Here is a 23,032-nt window from a genome sequence, read left to right on the forward strand (position 1 = left end):
TAATTATGTAATAAAAGGATCGGAGCAAGTAAGTCAGTCATGGCTACCAAAAAATTTCTATGGACTTGAAACAGTTTCCAGGAATGGCTTACAATTTTAACTTTATCTATATATATAAAAATTAAATGATGTTCGTTTGTACGCATTTTTTTGGGCCGATACGAGGCCAATTTTATTCGTTCTTTTTTCATATTATAGGGGAAGGTTTTTAGCAAAAAAAAAATTTTTTTAAATAATCTATAGGCCTTGTGTGTTGACAGTTTTCTTTGGGTATTCACATCTATAAGATTACAATAGAATACATTGTTCCCGGATTGGTACAAATTGAAAAAAATAACATTACATTTTCGGAATGGCAGATTTAAATAAAGTTGTGGATTTATTTACCGAAGAGGATGAACACATGAATACACAAAATTCAGATAACTCCAACGATATGAGCGTGCTTGAAGACATGGGAATTCAGATCGATGAGGACAATGTGATTGTTGTTTCAGATGCCACTCAGTTCAATGACCCATCGGCTTTGCCACCGCAGCATGGCTTGACATCTCCGTTCTGAGAAGCTAGTGATGTCGTGTCTTTTCTTCGAGTTCCATGCATTCATTCGTTCCCGGAACATGATAGATATCTGCCCGCTGATCACGAGAATTGCTGCACCTGCGACAGTGCGGTAGGCTGAGGCAACTCTGAGTGGCGCTGTTCGTTGCACAGCCCCCAGTGCTTTGCGCTTCGCTTTGCAGCTTAGCACAATTACCCATACTTCGCTGCCGTACAGGGGAATTGAGCTTGTAACCGCCATAATTAGCTTTCTTTTGCTCTGTGTTGACCCACCGATGTTTGCCATTAATCTACTTAGCATACCCGTGACCTTTGCTGCTTTAGTAGCCGCATGTCGTATCTGGGCCCAGAAAGTAAGCCTGCAGTCAATTGAATACCGAAGTATTTCACTACTTTTTGGGTCACTAAGGGCATGTCGCTTATTTGCATGCTGACTTCGAGTGGCATGTGACCTCGTGTCATAAGGATGATTTCAGTTTTATGTTTGGCGAGTTTTAGGCCGTGGTTCTCAAGCCCTATTTGCGTCCTTATCATAACTTGGTTCAGCTTCCTTCTAGCGTCCACAGTGTCCCGAGCTGGTATGGCCGCCGCTATATCGTCCGCGTATCCCACTGGTTATGTATCTTTTGGCATTTCTATGTTCAATATCTCGTCATAGTTTAGATTCCAAAGATCGTGGCCGAGAATAGATACTTGAGCTGCGTTAGACGTTATCACTTTTGTTTTCTGACCATCTGGTGTGTCGTACAGCAGTTCACTCTCACTCAGGTAGCTCTGGAGAATGCTTAGTAAGTATGCAGGTATGCAGGTATGCGAGTGAGTTTGTGCGCGACTACCATTCAATTGTTCGATGCTTCCAATGCTCCACTCGCTCGATCTATTCGTGAATTTAACAATTTAGTCATCCTGCCTTCCTCGACATTTTTGCTTCAAAGGCAACTTTTTTTAATCTTTTGAATTCCGCTTTTTAGGTTTAAAGTTTACTGCATGCATTTGGCTTTATGTTACTCTGCGCTATTCGTAGTCTTTAAGATTCTAAATTTTTAGTAAAATAATTAAATAAGCAGATAGGACAGCCTGTGTTTTATGAGAAACTTCAGTCTGACAAAAAAGCCTGCGGAGGTTGGCCATCGCCTAATGAACACCGACAACGTTATAGAAAAACAAACTCTTTGCAATATTTCGGAAAACAGCCTGCAGCTATAGAAAAATACCACAAATACCAACAATGTACAAAAGGAAAAATCATTTTGATTAATGCGGTTGGGCAAACAATAAAATATATTTTTCCCAGCGACAATGCGTTGATTCTCGTTTTAAATGCTCACTAATTAAATGCTATTCAAGCTTTAATTAAAAATTTGTGCTATAAATTAAATGTGGCATTTGGGAAAAAAACTCAAACAAAAATGCTTGAAATAATTCGCCGCTTTTGTGGTCACATTGAGCATATCAAACCACTCTCGGAAAAAATTACTATTTAAAACTTATTGTATGCAACTTTTTATAAAAAACTATTGTTAATAGAATATTCATGGAACATAAAGAAAAACATTACCCGGATATACAAAAGTAAATATGAAAGTTCGCCGCTAAAGTTTATTAACACATACATTTGCATGTAACTACAAGGTGAAGTCCAAAATAAACAAGACTGAGCTAAAATAGAAACGACAGGAACTTTGTTCTGATAACCTCGAGTTTATATTCAAATAGTACCCCCTGGCCTCGAGACACTGTTGTGAGCGATCTAAAAGCTTTTCATAAAAATGTTTCTGGTCATTGACCGGAATGTCCTTCAGGATGTCGGGAGAAGCCTTTTGGATGGCCTCTACGGACGCAAAACGTTTTTCCTTCATAGCCAAATGCAATTTTCCGAATAGGTAGAAGTCACAGGGAGTCTTATCAAGCAAATACGGTGAGTTATTGATGGTTAAAAAGCGATTTATAATCAAAAAATCAGTCACAAGAGTAGATCGATGAGATAGTGCATTAGCATGCAATAAGCGCCAGCTTCCTCCTTCGCGGTATTCAGGGCGAATTCGACGAATGCGATGCAACGAACACTTCAAAACTCCAAGAAAGAAAATCCCATTGGCGGTTTGGCCCGTTGGCACGAACGCCTTGTGGACAAGTCCTTTGGAATCGTAGAAACAAATGAGCATCGACTTGATTTTTGACTTCTCTTAACACGATTTTTTGGGTGGTGACTCGTGTGGGGCCTTCTATTTGGCACTTTAACGCTTAATTCCAGTTTCATGTTGGAATCACCCCGTTTCATCACCAGTTACAATGTTTTAAAGGAAGTTCTCGTCTTTTGTCGCCTCTTTAATGAGGTCTTTCGAATGTTGAATTCTAAGCAATTTTTGGTCCTCGGTTAAGTTGTGCGGGATGAAACGTGCACATACCTTTCGTAAGCCCAAATGATCACTTAAAATGCGATAAATCGATGTTTTGGAGATATTCAACTCCAATTCCATGAATTTCCATGATGATTTCAGTTCATTTGTGATAAATTTACGAACAGTTTCGATGGAGTTTTCGGTGATTACTGATTTTGGACGGCCCGTATGTCCATTCTCATTTATATCCTCACTACCATCTCTGAAACGTGTAAACCATGAACTCATGAGCTCTGGCACGAGATAGACAATCACCGCCATAAACTTTTTCCATCAGTTCAAATGTTTCGCTCAACATTATACCGATTTTAAAACAAAATTTGATATTAGCTCCTTGTTCGAAACTCATTTTTGTACCGATGACACAAACATACTGACACTTTATACGCAATAATTTCGCTTCCACTGCACCCAATGTCACCCAGCTTTCACTGGCAGTCAGCTCGGAATGTAACTTCCAACGCACTAACTCAGTAAAAAGACGGCGCCATCAAAAACATTTTTATGGCGCCAGTCTTGTTTATTTTGGACTTCCCCTTGTTTATTCGATTACAATACCAGAGTTTCGATTCAATGTGTAATTCTGTGCAGCTGGATAATATATAAGCAGATTCCAACTTTGATCAGTGCGCTAAGGTCACTGAACCGCAAGAATTGAGCGACTCTCGCTTTCATCCGCATTTCATTTTTGTGCTGCTTGCATTTACTTGCATGGACTATTTGCTTGGTTTAGCTTTTAGATTTCTGTTCAGACAGAGACATAAGAAATCTGCCGAATTCGGCGCCGTCAAAGCAGAAAAAATATCTGAGCAAATGCAACCGTGTATGGAAAATATTGTATGCGTAAGTACACAAGTTCATATTTAATTAATATCATAAATTTCTTTCTTTTTTTATATTTTATATAGATTAAAAGTTTGTGTTTATAAAATTGGCGCTTACACCCTTTTTAGGAGTTTTGCCGAGCGCCTCATCCCTTGATGTTGTTTCACAAATAGAGGGACCTAAAGTTTTACATGGCCTCTAAACGGCAAATTATTTTTTATGAACAGCTTTTTCATGGCAGACGTACACTCGGGGGCTTGCCATTGCCTGTCGGGGGGCGACCTAATGGTAGTCACGCACCAACCCATTCGACTACAGCGGTCGCCTTATATGTACAATATAATGCTATCACATTAACTGGTTTTGTTCCTCACCAATGGAAAGTCGCCCAAATAAAAATGACCCTTAAACTAGGAAAGAGCGCAGAAAGAGTGGAATCTTATCGTATCGAATCCCTTATGCTCAGAAGAATGGTGACCATATTTCAAGACCGAAAATGTATTCCAAATCACCAATTCGATATATCTCAAGCATTCGACCGTGTCTGGCCTGACGGCTTACTTTGTAAAATAAAGGTTGCTCTAGCCAAAAATTATTATGCCTTTATCAAATTATCGGAAAATGTTTTTGTAAAACAAAATGAAAATACAATCTAAGCCCTGCGAAAGCTTAGCTGGTGTACCCCAAGGCAATTTAATGGGCCCAATACTTAACTTGCTTCACACAAAAGATCTACCACCCACAAAAAAACTATCGACGGAACTTTTGCAGATGACGCCGCCCTACTCGCTACAGTCTCCTATCCAGTGGTGGCTTCTCTCAAACTTCAGAAAGGACTGGATAAAATAGCTTTATCCTTTAGCAGACTGAAGAGCGCATTTTCCGATAGCGTAGATATGAAAAATAAGATCTCTAAAAAACCTGGACAATTGCAGTTGGATAAGCCATGCAATTTAAAATTAATATCAGAAGTGGATACTTCCAAAGTGAATTATTTAAAAGTGTCGACAGCTTCTTCAGACGCTGAAAAACGTTGTCCTCGCATTTTGTTTTTGAATATTCGGGAACGAAAAGAATATAATGGGTGCCAAATCTTACAGCCTTGATTTGGCAGATGACAAGAATTATTAGATCTTTTAAGTGCTCAAAAACACTCTTGTTTGAGCTGAAATGTGAGAGCTCGCATTGCCTTGATGAAGAATGCATGATTCGTCTTCGGTGGTTCGTTTTTCTTAATCCTCCAAAAATTTCTGCCAAAAAATTTCTTGTGTACCACTCAGCTAAGTGGTTGACTATTTTAAGTTTCTCTGTTGGTGCAGTTGCGAATGGACCAGATTTTTCGAAAATACGGGCATCCATTTGCTTTGAGATGCTTCTGACGCGAATAACTTTTGTGGGTTTAAGTCCATCATGGAGCAGCGACAAAGCCAATTACTGTTTTCTTGCTCAATTCGTTCCCTGTTATGAATGGATGTCATGAATGGGTTTTAAACTACCGCGGCTGAATATCTTTTGTATTTCTTTACACCAATGCGGCACCCACCCAACGAGCACAAATCTTCTTGACGACCAACTGCTTATGCAATATTGAATATATGCAGATCCCACTAATACCCAAGGATGCCTTTAACTCGCGATATGTCAAATGATATTCTTACGTTATCAATGGACACACAACGTCGTTTGTTTTTGGACCACCTGTAGGAAATTCATCCGGCAAGTTTCGTTGGCCACATTGTGAAAGACGATTATACCAATGTTTCACTCTAGCTAAGTGTAGTAGTTTAATGCTAAAAGTCGAAGTAAACTGTTGCACTCCTATCTCGATAAAATCACAACAAATGGTCAAAAATTGTAATAAATCATCGCTCGAAGATTTTTTGGAGTAAAGTTAATTTTTTTCGGCGAGATGAAATTTTCACTCAATTCACAGAAAAATTCACTGAAAAAAGAACAAATAAAGCTTGCAAAGCAAAGTAAAGTAAATTTATGTTAAAAAATATATAAATATTTTTCGATAAATGTATCGAGTTACAGCTCATCACACGCAGCTTTGCAAAGGCACAAAATATAAAAGGCAACACTCGTATAAATACTTTTACGTAGAAGGAAACCGGGAATATTTTATCATATACACATTTGATTTGCATGTTTCCGATCATTGAATTTTTAGTAGTCAAAGTTACATTTTTTCTATATGCTTTAAAAAATAACGAATTATAGAGGCATCACATCGTTGAATAGGCTTTTAAGCAAAGCTGCACTCAAAATTTGATTTTTTGATTAATACGCATTTCCACAGCCATGCGGGGATATCGAATGAACAAAAACACTAATTTATTTTATTATTATTATTATTTATTAATTTAGCCTTGAATTTCTATAATTTATTTTTTAATTGCTGAATCCTTTTCGCTTAAATTAAATATACTCGTAGAGTCAAGCTATGCGCGGCATCAACACTTTTCGTCGCGTTTAATTTAGAAGATCGTACTTTTATATTGTACATGGTTGTTTGTGTAAATACCTACTCGAATGTTGCCCAAAAGTTGTCAAACTATAATAGAAATACAAACTCGAGCCATTACTTGGCTGCTTCTAATTGCTTGTGGTTTTGTGGCTGGCATGGCTGGTCCGCAGCCTTAAGTTGTAAGAGTCCGTAGAATGTTGTGGTTGAGCTCTTCATTAAAGTGCAAATATGTTTGCAAGAATTTACTAACTTCAAAATTGACTTTAGTAGCGCGACAGACAAAACTTCAGAAAAGTACTCACATTCATTTGTATTGGACATCACTGCAATCGAAGCCAGGTCAAACACTGCGTATTTATAATATCACGGGCCGACAAAACTAAACGAAAATATTTTACTAGAAAACAGAATATACTTTTCTACGTGTCTTTGATGTGCTGAATTCAAAACGAGGAACACAACTGCTCCGCTGACTTAAAATTTCCAAGATATTTTAATATAAAACTGCAAAGGTAGCGATTTTGCCTGTGTTTGAGGTTATCCAGCCCAGTGATGTGCTTTTTTAAATAAAAATATGCAGCCCGTTAGAGTATGAGTGTTCTTCTTTAACTGCCTTAGTCTGGTGGTACTTCTGTTCACTTGCGCAACGCGTAAATAGAGTAAAAATAGAAAATCTCAACGCAGTTTGGTACGTTTAATAAATATTATATGAAAAATGGGTAAAATCAGACATGGATGGGGGCACCTTGCACAGTAATAGGAAAAATGCGGTAAATATAAAAAATGCAGTAAAAATATTTTTTGATTGATTTCTGGAAAAAAATTGCAGTAAAAATATTTTTTTATTGATTTATGAAAAAAAAATTGCAGTTAAAAATTTGTTTATTGATTTCTGGAAAAAAATTGCAGTAAAAGTATTTTTTTATTGATTTCTGGAAAAAAATTGCAGTAAAAGTATTTTTTAATTGATTTCTCGAAAAAAAATTGCAGTAAAAATATTTTTTTATTAACTTCTGGCAAAAATTACAATTAAAATATTTTTTTTTTTACTGGAAAAAAAATTGCAGTAAAAATATTTTTTTATTAATTACTGGAAAAAAATTGCAATTACAATATTTTTTTATTGATTTCTGGAAAAAAAATTCCTTTTAAAATATTTGTTTATTGATTTCTGCAGCAGAAATATTGCAGTAAAATTATATTTTTATTGATTTCTGGAAAAAAAATTGCAGTAAAATATTTTTTTATTGGTTTATGAAAAAAAAAATTGCAGTTAAAATATTTTTTTATTGATTTCTGGAAAATTTTGCAGTAAAAATATTTTTTTATTGATTTCTGGAAAAAATTGTAGTAAAAAATTTATTTATTGATCTGGAAAAAAATGCAGTAAAAATATTTTTTGATTGATTTCTGGAAAAAAATTGCAGTAAAAATATTTTTTTATTAATTACTGGAAAAAAATTGCAATTACAATATTTTTTTATTGATTTATGAAAAAAAAAATGCAGTTAAAACTTTTTTTATTGATTTCTGGAAAAAAAATTGCAGTAAAAATATTTTTTAAGGATTTCTGAAAAAAAAAATTGCAGTAAACTATTTTTTTATTGATTTCTCGAAAAAAAATTGCAGTCAAAATATTTTTTTATTGACTTCTGGCAAAAATTACAATTAAAATATTTTTTTTTTTACTGGAAGAAAATTGCAGTAAAAATATTTTTTTATTAATTACTGGAAAAAAATTGCAGTTACAATATTTTTTTATTGATTTCTGGAAAAAAAAATCCAGTTAAAATATTTGTTTATTGATTTCTGCAGCAGAAATATTGCAGTAAAATTATATTTTGATCGATTTCTGGAAAAAAAATTGCAGTAAAATATTTTTTTATTGGTTTATGAAAAAAAATTGCAGTTAAAATATTTTTTTATTGATTTCTGGAAAATTTTGCTGTAAAAATATTTTTTTTTTTGATTTCTGGAAAAAATTGTAGTAAAAAATTGATTTATTGATCAGGAAAAAAATGCAGTAAAAATATTTTTTGATTGATTTCTGGAAAAAAATTGCAGTAAAAATATTTTTTTATTGACTTCTGGCAAAAATTACAATTAAAATATTTTTTTTTTTACTGGAAGAAAATTGCAGTAAAAATATTTTTTTATTAATTACTGGAAAAAAATTGCAGTTACAATATTTTTTTATTGATTTCTGGGGAAAAAAAATCCAGTTAAAATATTTGTTTATTGATTTCTGCAGCAGAAATATTGCAGTAAAATTATATTTTTATTGATTTCTGGAAAAAAAATTGCAGTAAAATATTTTTTTATTGGTTTATGAAAAAAAAAATTGCAGTTAAAATATTTTTTTATTGATTTCTGGAAAATTTTGCAGTAAAAATATTTTTTTATTGATTTCTGGAAAAAATTGTAGTAAAAAATTTATTTATTGATCTGGAAAAAAATGCAGTAAAAATATTTTTTGATTGATTTCTGGAAAAAAATTGCAGTAAAATATTTTTGTTATTGATTTATGAAAAAAAAATTGCAGTTAAAAATTTTTTTATTGATTTCTGGAAAAAAAATTGCAGTAAAAATATTTTTTTAAGGATTTCTGAAAAAAAAATTGCAGTAAACTATTTTTTTATTGATTTCGCGAAAAAAAATCCAGTAAAAATATTTTTTTATTGATTTCTGGAAAAAAAGATTGCAGTTAAAAATTTTTTTTATTACTGCAAAACAATTACAGTAAAAGTATTTGCAAAATTGCAGTTAAAATATTTTTTTATTGCTCACTGAAAAAAAAAAAATTTCAGTAAAAATATTTTTTTTATTGATTTCTGCAGCATAAAAATTGCAGTTAAAATATTTTTTTACTGATTACAGACAGAAATTTCAATAAAAATATTGATAATATAATTTGATTTGCACTACCAGTAAAATATTTACGTTTATTGGTACTCAAAATTTAATGCACTCTCATCAGGGAAATTTAATCATTTACCTATGTACCTACTCAATAAACATTTCTAGTTTCGGCTTATCTTCTTTTCCTGAGAAAAAGAAAAATAACATTTGGTAACTATAAAACATAAAATAAAGTCAGAAATTAAACCGAAAATACTCAGCACAGGTTTGAATAAAAGTGACGTGAAAATATGAGATCCTAATAGAGCATGTGCTTTGATCGTGTGGCGAAGATAATAGGCGACGGAAACTAGCAATGTAAACTACGAGTTGAAAAAATTAAGTTGTTTATACCAACAGTGACAATGAATCCAACTGCGTTAAGGCACTTAAAGAATTTCGAGTTAAATTAAATAACTGATTTAGTAAAAAACTGATATCAGATTCCAATCAACGTATTCAATAACTGATTTTCAAGCGTTTGGAACCTGTGCATGAATATGGCAGTGATGAAGAATTTTACGCTGAATCCGATTCAGCTGATCCGACAATTGTTCCAAGTCCGCAATATCGACCTGTAACCCCACGTTTGCCGAAACATTTTCCTTGTGCGAGCCATACCCTAAATCTTTTAGCGCCAACGGATTTCAACAGAGTTATGAATTCTTCAAGTCAGGATATAGAAGATATTCCCGAAAGATCTTTTCAAAGGTAAAAAAATATTTATTTTATGCACAGATTTGGATTTACTCAAATATTAGATAGGGAAAGAAGTTCATAGCATTTTTCCCGAAAACTTTTATGCAAACAAAAAAGAATTATTAATTATTATTATTATTAATAAGTAAGCCAATTACAGGGTGAACGATATGAAGTGTTACCTATTCAAAACACCATAACTCTTTTGTGTGAAATTAGTTTTTATTGATTTCTAAGACAAAATTGTTCAAAAATGATTACAATTTTGACATATATTCACTTTAGCTCGATATGACCACCTTTTGCCTTGACTATAGCCTTCAAACGGTCAAAAAATGAGTCGCATGCTGCACGAATGTGATCTTGAGGTATTTTGACCCATTCTCCATACTGGCATATTTTTTGCCTTGCTCTCCATGGACCATCGGATTTGCATCTGTCGAATTCGAAAGCCATTGCGTGGACGAAATGAAGGGTGGAACATGATTTTTTAACCATTCTTGGTTCACACGAGCTTTATGAGACGGTGCCGAGTCCTGTTGGAACGTTCATGGTCTACGACCGAAATGTTTGCGTGTCCACGGCTCTAAAGCAACTTCTAAAACATTTCCCCGATAATAAGTCGCATTCACTTTGTCACAAGGTATTTTCAGTTAAAAAGCCTCATTCACGCAGTGTAGCTGGGCAATGTAGAGCTCTTTGTTGACCGTGGCATTCTTTTCGAGCACTTCCCAGTACATCATGCCCTCCCACTTCCACCAAACACAAATCATGATCTTCAATGGATGAACATCTGATTTGACTCTCGGCATTGGCGTATCTCCTGGAGCCACCCACTTCTTTCTTTGTTTTTTTCGTTAAGATCGTGAGACACCCAAGCACCTAGGCTCCGAATTTTTCGGTAAATCTCAGTGAATAAAAGTGACAGGAAATCGTTTTATTATCGCAGTGCATTTTTTCTGCCTTTTCAAAAGTGATTTGAGAGGTTCTTTATCGAATTCTGAAGGCCTTCCGCTGCAGGACGTGTCGTTCAAATCAAAGTCATTATTTTTGGACCGTGCAAACCATTTCTGTGCTGTAGACTTTCCTATGAAACCTTCTCTATACACGTCGCAAATGTCCTGGGCTGTTTCGGCAGTTTTTTATCTCGATGAAAGCACAGAAGATCAGGTGTCGAAAATCTTGATTTTTGCCTCGGGGGTATTCCATTTGTAAGCCTCAAAACTAATAAAAAATTAAATAACTCAAAAAATGCAAATAACGTAGTTTTGTAGAGCAGAAAGAGTTCTATCGGACTAAAACGTGCCCTTTGCCAAACAGCAAAAAAATCTTTGTAAAAGTAAAAAGAAAATATAAAAATGCTATGAAATTTTTCCCCAACCCGATAAGTACCAGTGAATATTTTAAGTAAAGCGTAGATATTTTACTGATAATGCAAATTGAATTAAATTATCAGTATTTTTACTGAAATTTCTTTCATTTCACAAAAACTAATATTTTTTTCACTATCTAAGAAAACTTTACAAAATTTGATGGAAAAAACGAAAACGTTTACCACAAACTTGAAAAATTTAATCAGACATCGTTCGCACTTAAGTGAATATGTATTTATGTATATTTGAATGGTTCCGTAAATTATGAAAATGCGAATGTAATTAGGATATCTCAGCGAAAAAAAATGATATTTGAGCAAACTCAACGCCATTTGAAAAAAGAAGACTTGTGTTTAAAGATGCCATCCTTTAATTTTGGTGAAAAAAAACATCTGCTGGGCTACATAACCTCAAATATGGGCAAAAACGGTGTTTTTTGCACTTTTGAGTTAGGATATCTCAAAAACCAGAGCTGATAGAGCAATTCTGAGGCCAGATTTGGATTCAGCGCATCATAAACCTTCGGAAATATATAGTCTGGTTTCTGGGTCTGAATCTTGGTTAAATTTTGTCGGCCTGTGTAATCATGTACGCGCTGCGCTAATGTAATGGTTGCTCCGCTTACCAGCTCAAAATCATAAGACTTAATAAAGATAGCGAAAAAAACTTAGGGACAAAAATGTTCACAAAAGAATGCTCTATAAAAAAGCTCTAATGTATATTTTCCATAAAATCAATAAAAAAAAAGTTATTACGCTTGAAAGAAATGCATCCCTTAATTTTTCGCGTAATTTTGTTTATAACTTTTTTATGATTAATTTTATTGTACAATAAAAAGTTTTGAATGAAAGTTGTAGATAATATTATTATCTACAAAAAAGTAATTTACAAAATTTTCGTAACTTTTGAAATTCACGAGATAATCGCAAAAAACCAGTTGCACCCTTATTTCCAAGGTATTACCTAATTACATTCGCATTCATTTTTGAAACTTTAATGCCATAAAATGATTTCAAGTCTTCTTCTTTTTAATTGGCGTGACAATCGCTTACGATTTTGGTTGAGTTTAACAAAGCGCGCCAGTCGTTTCTTTCTCGTGCTAATCGGTGTCTGTTGGACACACCAAGTGAAGCCCAGTACTTCTCCACCTGATATTTCCAACGCAGAGGAGGTCTTCCTCTTTCTCTCCTACCACCAGTTGGTACCGCCTCGAATACTTTCAGAGCCGGAACATTTGTATCCATTCGGACGACATGACCCAGCCAACGTAGCCGCTGGATCTTTATTCGCTGCGCTTTGTCTATGTCGTCGTAAAGCTCATACAGCTCATTGCTCCATAACCTGTGACATTCGCCGTCATCAACGTGCAAAGGTCCAAGACTCTTCCGCAGAATTTTTCTCTCAAACACTCCAAGTGACGCCTCATCGGATGTTGTCGTCGTGCATGCTTCTGTGTCATACATTAGGACGGACATGATGAGAGCTTTGTACAATTAGTTTGGTTCGTTGAGAGAGGACTTTACTACTCAGTTGTCTACTCAATCCAAAGTATGTAGCACTTCTTGGCGAGAGGGATACTACGTTGTATTTACTAGCTGACATTGTCATCGGCGTTAACTGGTTCCTGAATAAATGAAGTCTTTGAAAATCTCGAATATTAATTTTCAAGTCGCCATTTGAAAATCTCTGATTGTTATTCCTTTCTCTTGTTCGTATCAAATGTGGCTCTTTCTAAAGTTAAACAGTTGACCGATATAGGTGGGACATTTGCCTCTGATTTTACATGCGTAAATCGTCTTAGTCAGATATTGCCAAAGGAGTATACTAATAAAGCATTTCTGAGGCACTATGGGAGGGATTTTAAGGGCGGGATTGAAGTGCTATGGGAGGGATACTAGGAAATATTGCCTAACTCCTTAGTTCGTTCGAAGCCCGATAGAGCTTGGCTTGGAGTACAATTTATGATTCTCATTCAAATAGAATTGAAAAAAAGGTATAAGAAAATCATACTCGATTCGTTTCGCTACCTCATCATTTCTCTGATCCACTACCGCCTAACAATGCTAAAAAATCTGGCGCCACTTGCCAATAGGCGTACCCTTCAGTCTTAAATATTTGTTTTTGATGTTATTTGTGGTTCTGTTGATTGTCCCAAAGCTCTTGAACAGATTGGCTTCAATATTCCTCATAAAACTTTAGGCGTTTATTATCCATTAAACATCAGAAGAGTCAGATCAAACTACTATAGCTTTACTCCTATTAGGAGGGTCCTTGAAGAATTGAAATTTGAATAGGTCGAGTGAGAGATTTGGTGGCTCCTAAAACACTCAGGCTAAAAAGCTCTGGAAAGAGGGTAGATAGTCAAAGAGAAAAGTATCAGAGAAAGAGATAGAAAATAATAGAGGCGGCGACAAAGGTAGGTAGTCCTGTGAGAATTTCCCAATTTCATTGTCAAATCTGTAAATATCCTCCAGTTTTAGAGAACGGATATTACGCATTCTCACGACATGGGAACCCAAAACTAGTCGCCTTGCTCTAGCAAAGGCAGGATACTCAAAGAGAAAGTGCTCAGTGCTATCCATCTCTTCCAAGCAAGACAGGCACATCGGGTCCTCAATGATTCCAATGGTGATCGCATGCTGATCCCATGGGTTGTGTCCTGTAATAATACCGATCATCAACCGTACATCTTTTCTTCCAAGTTTTCGCAGAAAGTTTGACATTTTTCTGTTCGGACTTATCACAAAACACTTTGCGGTTCTGCAGCGTTCTAGACCGGCCCATGGGTCTTTATGTAGATTGCATAATAATCGCACGTATTGCAGGTTGCATTAGGGATGTTGTATGGTGGAACAAATATATGTCCACTAAAAGCAAGACGCGTATATGCAAGACTGTAATCCTGACCTATGGAGCCGAAGCAGTAGCTGAAAACGCAAAAACAAAACAGCTACTGGGTACAGCTGAAATGTAAGTTCTAGGATCCATCGTAGAAAAAACATGTCTTGACTGCATTAGAAACGAGGTCATTTGAGACGAAACTGGCGCTAATGACGTAATGAAGTTTATAAGAACAAGAAGATGAGCTTTGAATGATCACGTTCATAGAGCTAGTGACGAAAAAACTATCCGAATAGCGAGTGGCTATATACCATATGGAAAGCGCGGACCTGGAAGACCAACAAAGAGATGGCGCGAATGCTGGTTTTCGACATCAGTGGAACGACAATAACATTTCGTCATTTTGAATTTTAATAATTTGTTTTCTACATATAACTATGTAATTGTGTGAAGAAAAACAGGTCAAAACCTATAATAAAAGAAAAAGAAGAGTAAGATAATTGCTAATCCAATTCATGATTCCTGCGGAATTGATTTCGATTGTTGGCTCTGGTCCATTTGGGCAAAGGGCCTTACTGAGTTAAATACTATCTACAGGCATCTCGAACTCGATTTTTTATGTTAAGATTCCTTTCAGCTCGAGAATTGCGTCCTACTATTCATAATAGTTCTAATTTGTTCTAGCGTGTAAGCTGCTAGTCTGTAAGGTTCTTGTAATCAAGGACTTAAATAAGTAAATAAAAAAAAAAAAAAATTCTCCAAAGAACCAAAATCTGTATATTTAATTTAAAATCCACTCAGTTACTGCGGCCGCCATAATGAATGCGCGTATTTTCATGTAAAAATGAACTCAAACAAAGGCAACCGAATGAGATAACCATTTGAAAAGAGTTACAAAAGTGCAGAGCGAGCTAATTTGTGTTTTTTTTTTTACTTAACTTCAGGCTTACACGGGCGCACAGGCACACAGTCGAGTGTAGCGGCTGCTGTGACTGAGCTTATTAAAAATTCTGTGGCGGTGTTCACTTTGCTATCACTTCCAGCAAGGCGGGTCGCAGAAAAAATATGAATATTAGATTACCTTAGAAAAATGTGATATCCACTGTTTGCGATTTTAATGGAAGCCGAGCGTTCCATTCTCTGTGGTGCATGCGGTCACCTTTGCGCGAAAGCTCATAAATTCTGCGATTGCAGTTCTGCAGTGTCAGACTTTCTTTGAGTTGTTAGAATCACGTGGAGATGTATGTCGTTAAAAAAAAGAATTGTGAGTTTAGTTATATATATAAGTTACATATAAATTAGAAAGTCTTAATGTTGGAGGCAGTAGATAAAGAGAAATACATTTGCGTAAATGGGCGTCACTAAATAGGTTTGGAGCTGCTCTGAAATTTTTCAACGAAGTTTTGTCTCCATCTGGTACCAAAAGGCCAATGCGTGGTTTACTGCCAACCAGGCTAACTTAACCTATCCTAACCTGCTGTTGCCAACTAAGCCCAGATTGGTGTACTAGTGTTATCTAAGCACATTCAGGAACCCTTCACTTGCTGAGCTGGCTACACGACAATGAAGGCCATGACGGCAACGAACAGGCGGACAACTAAGAGAAATTGTGCACTACATCGGAATTGGATGTACCCGTTTGCGGGTCTACCAATGTCCACGTAGATTCTGTTATCGACGACTGGCAACATACGGAACTCATCCGACACGGCAGCAAAAGTTCAAGAGAGAAGGCAGACAAAACAGTTTGTACTTCCTTCTAGAAGAGTATCAAGAAGGCTCCTAAATCTAGATAAATAGGACCCAAATATTCGCACTGATTAACTTACAGGGCATTATTTCAGCAAACTTCGTTTAGTAGAAACGATTTTTCGAGTTGGTCCACATGCTCTGGGACTATAAATCGCGCGGAAAACGAAGAGTCACTCACCTAGGTGGGATGACTCTAAATTTATTGGTGATATGGAAGAAAAGAAGAATGAGTAAGTGCTCAAATGTATTAAATATATATATAATTGGTGCGTACACCCCTATTGGGTGCTTGGCCGAGCTCCTCTTCCTATTTGTGGCGTGCGTCTTGATGTTGTTCTACAAATGCAGGGACCTAAAGCTCCAAGCTGACTCCAAACGTTAGATATTTTTTATGATAAGCTTTTTCATTACAAAAATATACTCGGAGGTTTGCCCTTGTTTGCCCTTGCCTGCCGAGGGTCGACCGCTATTGAAAATAATTTTTTTCTTCATTTTGGTCTTTCACCGAGATTCGAACCTATGTTCGAATGGTAGTCATGCACCAACCCATTCGGCTACGGTGACTGCCATCAAATTTATTACAATTCTCTAATTACAGAGCCTCCAATTATAGACTAGCGACACAATAAACCCCATCAGAGGTCACGGTACGCTACTTTATGATCAAAAAGTACTGGCAATGTTTAATTTAAACGAACCGCGCACTTGGGAACCGGCCCATATTTTTTTCTTATGTTGGTACGACTGTAAGACACACATCTGCCACTTTTTAGCGCCATCGGATCATTAGTGTCTGCCTGGCCAGCCGGAAATGACAAACAAACAATTCTTGGATTTTGCAGGATGATAACTCGCCATCGCACCGAGCCCAAATTGTGCTGGATTATTTGACCAAACACCAATTAAACACCATCGTGAAAGCACGGTATTCATCTGATATGGCCCCGGGCGACTTCTTTTTGTTTCCCAAATTGAAGTTACTACTTCGTGGAAGGAAATTTCAGTCGATAGAGGAGATCAAAGAGAATGCGATGAAGGAGCTGAAGACGATCCCTTCGTTGGCCTACCAGGGGTGCATGAAGGACTGGGTGAAACGTTGGCCCATGTGTGTTGATTCAGACGGGTCATATTTTGAGGGAAATCAAATAAATTTGCCTGAAATTTAACTCTGTTTTGTTTTATTTAAACATTCCCCGTACTTTCTGGTCATAGGGTATGACCCCTAACTAAATCTGGAAATGCACAAATTGGCCAACATAGTTTTGGACGCGAGGACACAATGGATCGTTTTGGCCTCGGTACACTCATACAGAGCGACTAGATGTTCAATGAGCTTTGTTCAAGCAAAAATCTTGTAATGAGCGGATCACTTTTAAGCCAATAAATTATACCTAAAGTTACGTGGATATCGCCAGACTGTAACACAGAAAATCAAATCGGTCTTATAGCCATAAGTCGCAAATAGCGTGGGTATGTGTGCTCTTAACCAACGTGGGGATGATATAGTAAGTTACCACCATCTGCCTTAAGTAGTAAATTACCTAAAAGTTGCTCTCATCAACAGTAGGCAATCAAAGATCCCTCGTCGGTTCGATATGGAAAAATTTAAGGACGAAAACATCTGCGTTAATTTTGTCCAAGTCCTGTAAGGGGTTAAACTCCTACCTATCAAGAATGGACCGCGACATACTATACATATGTCCGGCATGTGAAGGCACCCCGCAAGACACTAACCACCTTTTCACATGCCCCATCAAACCCACTCACCTAACATCCCTCTCACTCTGGACCCAACCTGTCGAAACAGCAAGTTTCCTGGGCCTAACGTTAGATGAGCTAGACGAAAACGGCCGGTTATTTACACTACACTGACAGGGCAAAGTTAACTACTACTAACTGTACAAGTACAACAATAAATTTTTCAACCACACTTTTTGTAAATGATTGGCAGCGAACTAAGCAGATTCCGTACGAATAAGCGCAAATGCTGCATCTCAAATAGAACCTGGAACTTAATTAGTGAACGCAAAGCAATGAAAAACAAACTCAACAGTCCTAAGGCCAGGTCCCCAAAAGCAGCCTTGCAGCAGCGATTCAGCGACGTGGATAAACAAGTCAAGAAAAATGCAACAGAAGACAAAAGACCTTAGAGCGACGACTTTGCCAGCAAAGCACAGGCGGAAATTGAAGCACAGAAATTGCTATCATCTACTCCATCGGCCTACGCGTTCGGTGCTTTTATTATGCAAGCAAACAATTAAATGAGCTCGAAATCGTGTAGTAAACGTAAAAATGCACAATAAAAACTCAGAAATATTGAAATAATTTTTGGCAACGAAACGAGATTTTATATTATTTTCAGCTTCTATATTTCAAAAGAAAGTCTAAACAGCATGAAAATCCTTGGCGCGTGCTGTAGAAAATTTAATTTCGATATACGCAGTTGAGCTACTTTGCAGTTACCTGTGAAGGAAAGGCAGAATTTTCACCAAAACCCAGCAACGGCAAAGCATTTGCATGTGCTAAGTAAAAGTGGAGTAAAATGGAAGAAATAATTTAAAAAGTGAAAGAAATTCAAAAAGCAAAGTAAAAGGAAAAAGTGAAATAAAAAGAAATATAAACTGACTATGAAGTTGGAGTAGAAAGTGGTTTTTAAATTTAATCTACGTGCGTTCAAAGTTCACCCAGACTCGCTCACACAAATGCACGTAAGTGCATTTCGCAAAGGTAAAAATTCAATTTTCTACACAAGCAGATGCACATCTGCATATAACTAAGTGAATGTGCGTAAGCAAGTATGAAAGGCTTACCACTTACAACTTGTTTTCGACTCTTAATAAAATATAAACACATACATACATATTTTTTTTTAATTTTTACTGCTGCCACTCAAACTGGTCCTACAGCTGCTTGAGGTCAGTGTTTTGATTAAACATTTTCACAATCTCTTCACAAAATTGCTTTATTAGAAAACTTGTTTGTTAAGTCGGAAATTTATTTATTTACACGCGTATGTATTTATGTGTTAACTACCATCGGCAAAGCGTAGAAATATCTCAGAGAGTGATTTGCACAAACTTGCTATGATAAAGATGCAAAACATATATGTAAGTGTGTGTATGTATCAGGTCACTCCATAAGTTCGTGCGTATTTTACCCATAATTACACTTTTGTACGACTTGGGCATACAAAACTTATTCGCGGAATATAACGGAACTATTTATGTTTTCCTTGATATATTGTGCATTCAACAAGTGATTTTAATCGTGGATAGAAAAACATGTTGTTAAAAAATAAAATGGAATCTTCGAACGCGTATAAGAGGCATATTTTGTATTTTTTTACAAAAGTGGTTAAAATGCAACAACTGCTGCTGCAGAAATAAACACTGTTCACGGAGAGGATACCGAGAGTGCGGATACGTGAGGGCTGCGCAAAAGTGGTTTTCAAAATTCCGGAGTTGTAACTTCGACAACGAGGATGGCCCGCGCGCTGGTCATCCTGAAGTCTTAACTCCGACGCCTTGCTAGAACTCGTGGAAGCTGAGCCAAATTTGACAGTCGATATGATGGCTCAGAGGTTAAATTCATCGCATGGAACAGTTCACAGTTCACAGGCACCTGGTTCAGTTGGGAAAGGTTTCAAAGCTGGGAAAATGGGTTCCGCATAGACTTTCCGTCGCCAACCTTCAGCAGAGAGTGAATGTGTGTTCTCAGCAGCTGCAACGGCTTGAAAATGAAAGTTTTTTGAACCACATCGTTACTGGTGATGAAAAATGGGTCCTGTACAATATTCCTGTTCGCAAACGCCAATGGTTAGATAAAGATGAAACACCAGAACCGACTCCTAGAGATGACCTTCACCCCAAGAAGATTCTCTTGTGCATTTGGTGGGATATGGCCGGTATTGTTTATTATGAACTTCTGGAACCAAACCAGACGATAACTGCTGATTGTTATTCCCATCAGCTATCAAATCTGAATGAGGGAGGCACTTAACAAAAATCGACCGTCTTTAGTGAATAGACGCAAAGTTTTGTTTCACCACGACAACGCAAGACCTTAATCCGCAAGGCAAACTTTATGTAAGCTGAGCGAGCTCGAATGGGAGCTAATGCCGCATCAACCATACTTTCCGGATATTGCACCTTGTGTTTATCACCTTTTCCGTGGACCTCAATCCCATATGAGTGACAAGAACTACTCCTCAAAAGAAGCGATAAAAAGGGATATCGAAGCATATTTTGGCTCCAAGGACAAACCATTTTTTGAGCAGCGAATTAAAAATTTGCCTAAACGTGGGGAAGACAGTGTAAATAATGAAGGAGAATAAATTATTGATTAATAAATACTTTAAACATTTTTTTTATTAATTTTAAAATCACCGTTAAAAAACGCACGAACTTATGGGCTGACCTGATATGTGCGAATGCAAAAACAACAACAACTTTTGGTTTCCTGTACATTCAGATTGTGTGGCATATGTATCATAATTACACACACATACACAAACAAGTGCCTGGTTCTCATAAGTTCTCGACGAAAGGATGAAAACCTTCAAATAAAAGTTGGTGGTCACAATATAACATCAACAGATACCATAAAATATTTAGGGGTCTTGATCGGCAGGAGACTCAGTTTTAAAAATCATCCGGAATATGCAAGCTCGAAAGCTGCCAAATCATGTGCGGCTTTATCGTGACTGATGCGCAATGTGGGTGGACTAAAACAACAAATGAGATCATTGTTAGCAAGCGTCTGCAACTCGATCCTGCATTATGCTGTGGAAGTGTGGGGCGACGTGGTGAAATGTCCCAGCTACTTGAGACCGGCTAAACGGGTGTACAGATTATGCAATGTTAGCACCATTAGAAGGGGCAATAGCAGGCAGAATCCCTTGCGATATAAAGGCCAAATGTATGAAACAAAAATACCAGCATATACACGCGGATATCTGGTAACAAAGCCTCACCGAGGGACGCCCTGCAGAGGATTGATGATATAGCTCTGTAAAACTGCCAGTCTACCTACGAAAATGCACACAAAAATAAAAAAGTTGTATTCTTTACTAATTCCTTAGAGTAACATGTGAAAAGGTACTAACGAGTTTAACCCGACGTTGGAAAGCTTTTTCAAAACTTTGCTTTAGTTGGCACCATACGATCTAGCTAATGCTGCATTCACCAGAAATGGAAAAGAACCATTCTCGTCTAGAGAAAGTGTTCAATAGTCTCCTTCTCTGAAGGGTCCACACAGCTTCTGCAATGCAATTCAACTGGAAGACTTCTTAGTATATGTTATGGTTCTCTGCTTATAATCATCATTCAGATTTCATTGACAAATCAGTCACAAAGGCAATTGCAGGTATAAAAAAAAACATACTTTGCACTTTTTACCAGTATTTCTCTGTTACAACCCCTTCATAGTGTTAGCCTTACAGTTTCTTACTTTCCATAGAATAAAAAATAATATATTCATTACCCCTGAAATGGTGTATTTTGTAGACTTCAAATAAGTATTTACTTTTATTTGGTCTCCCAACGAGCACTTCAATTCACTTTCATTACTCTGCTGCTCTCACACTTATTTTTACTATTAATACTCACACTTAAGGTACTGTTCGTTGCGCACAATCACCTTCTCCGCGTTCTTACGCGCCTGAAAAAACCATTCGGACGTATTGCCGAGGTAGTGATACTCCATGGATAGGTCCTTGGCGAGAATGGCGCCGAGGTTCGGTGCCGGCAGACGATAGGCAAAAGGGCAGAAGAGTCCCGTTTGGGAAGGGTGTTCATTCCAGTCGAAACAATTGCCAGCCGCGAAAATGTCATCATCGAATTCGACCATCGAAAGAACGGAAGCGTGTAAGAGATTAACGTCAGCTTGAGCGGCCGGTGTAGTCATCTTGAAAATTCTGCAAAAGAAGACAAACATTTTTTTTTTTGTAAATAAAATGTGCTAAAGGTCAACTGTATGGTGTTAATTGGTAAATAAATGCATTTTAATATTTTATGTTACGTATACGCCCCGGCCATTTTACGCAGCTCGTAGCCGAACAGCGAATAATGCGCAGGCAGTTAGGGGGAAAAGTATGAAAAAAGTTGAAAAAAGTGAAAAAAATATTAAAACTTATTTTTAGAAATATTACAATACACAAACTTTGTGTGCGTAAGCGCACATACTTCGAATTATAGCAGCAAACACAGCGGCATATTTAGCGGCGGAAAAGCGCGCGCTAAAAATATCTGGGGTATGCCATATTTAAGGAGATAAATTTGCTATTCAAAAGAAAATTCGCCAGCGATAGTCGAAATGAAAAACAAAAACAAAACAAAAAAAAAAAAACGGAATTATAAAATGTTGAGGAAGTGCGCTTATTTGCATTTAATTATGCTAATTCGCAGTATTCATAAATTTTGAATGAACTGCCTCCCACAACAACGGAAGCGGTAAACAAGTGGAAAATCATAAAAAAAAAAAAAAAAAAAAACAACGAAAAATAAAATTAAAAAAATGTAATTAAAAAAAGCAAAACAAAAGGAAAATACAAACAAAATATGTTGAAAAAATATTGTGGCGAACGCGAGGCAATTGACAACAACAATAGAGAATATTGTGGGTTTGCAAATAATAGCAGAATGGCGGGGGCGGCAGGGATATGAGTTTTCATCATTAAATAACAGTTAAAAACAGAGCGCCGTTTGACAAAAGCAATTAAATTGATGAAAGCTTAAGCAACGCCTCTCGTAGCTTGCCATCCCGCAGCAGACGCCGGTAGTGGACGATAACAAAGGGGATGCCTATGGGGAAAGCGCCGCACTATGGAAAATTGAGGAGTTTTACTGAGCAAAAATCGATAATTGTTACATTTCTAAAGATTAAGTTGCGAAAATTTTTTTTCAAATATATTTTAATATCATTTATTTTTAAATACCGTGTGAAAAAAAAGTTAAACTTAGAAATTATCAAATTTAATATTATTTTATTCCTTTATAAATAGCTAAACGTCTTAAAATATGTAAAAAAAAAACATATAACTCATAACTTTTAACAAAACAAAATATTTAAATTATTGTCAAAGAATTAAGTAAAGCAAGTATAAAAATCAGTAAGAAAGTAAATTAAGGAATAGAAATAATAAACATTATAACAGTTATTTTTTGTAACACTTTCTATTTACAAAAATTTATTTTAATTACTTATATACTTAA

At 36.2% G+C, this 23,032-nt stretch overlaps 1 protein-coding gene across 1 annotated transcript in view; it reads right to left on the reverse strand.

The window, feature by feature from the left end:
- LOC128868526 (uncharacterized) overlaps nt 1–23,032 on the reverse strand; it is a 461,316-nt gene that overhangs the window by 162,383 nt on the left and 275,901 nt on the right. The window contains exon 4 of the mRNA XM_054110716.1: nt 21,428–21,735. Within this exon, the coding sequence (XP_053966691.1) occupies nt 21,428–21,735 (308 nt within the window). The remainder of the gene's footprint in view (nt 1–21,427; nt 21,736–23,032) is intronic.

The sequence above is a fragment of the Anastrepha ludens genome, chromosome 6, assembly GCF_028408465.1.
Source record: "Anastrepha ludens isolate Willacy chromosome 6, idAnaLude1.1, whole genome shotgun sequence".
NCBI lineage: Eukaryota > Metazoa > Arthropoda > Insecta > Diptera > Tephritidae > Anastrepha > Anastrepha ludens.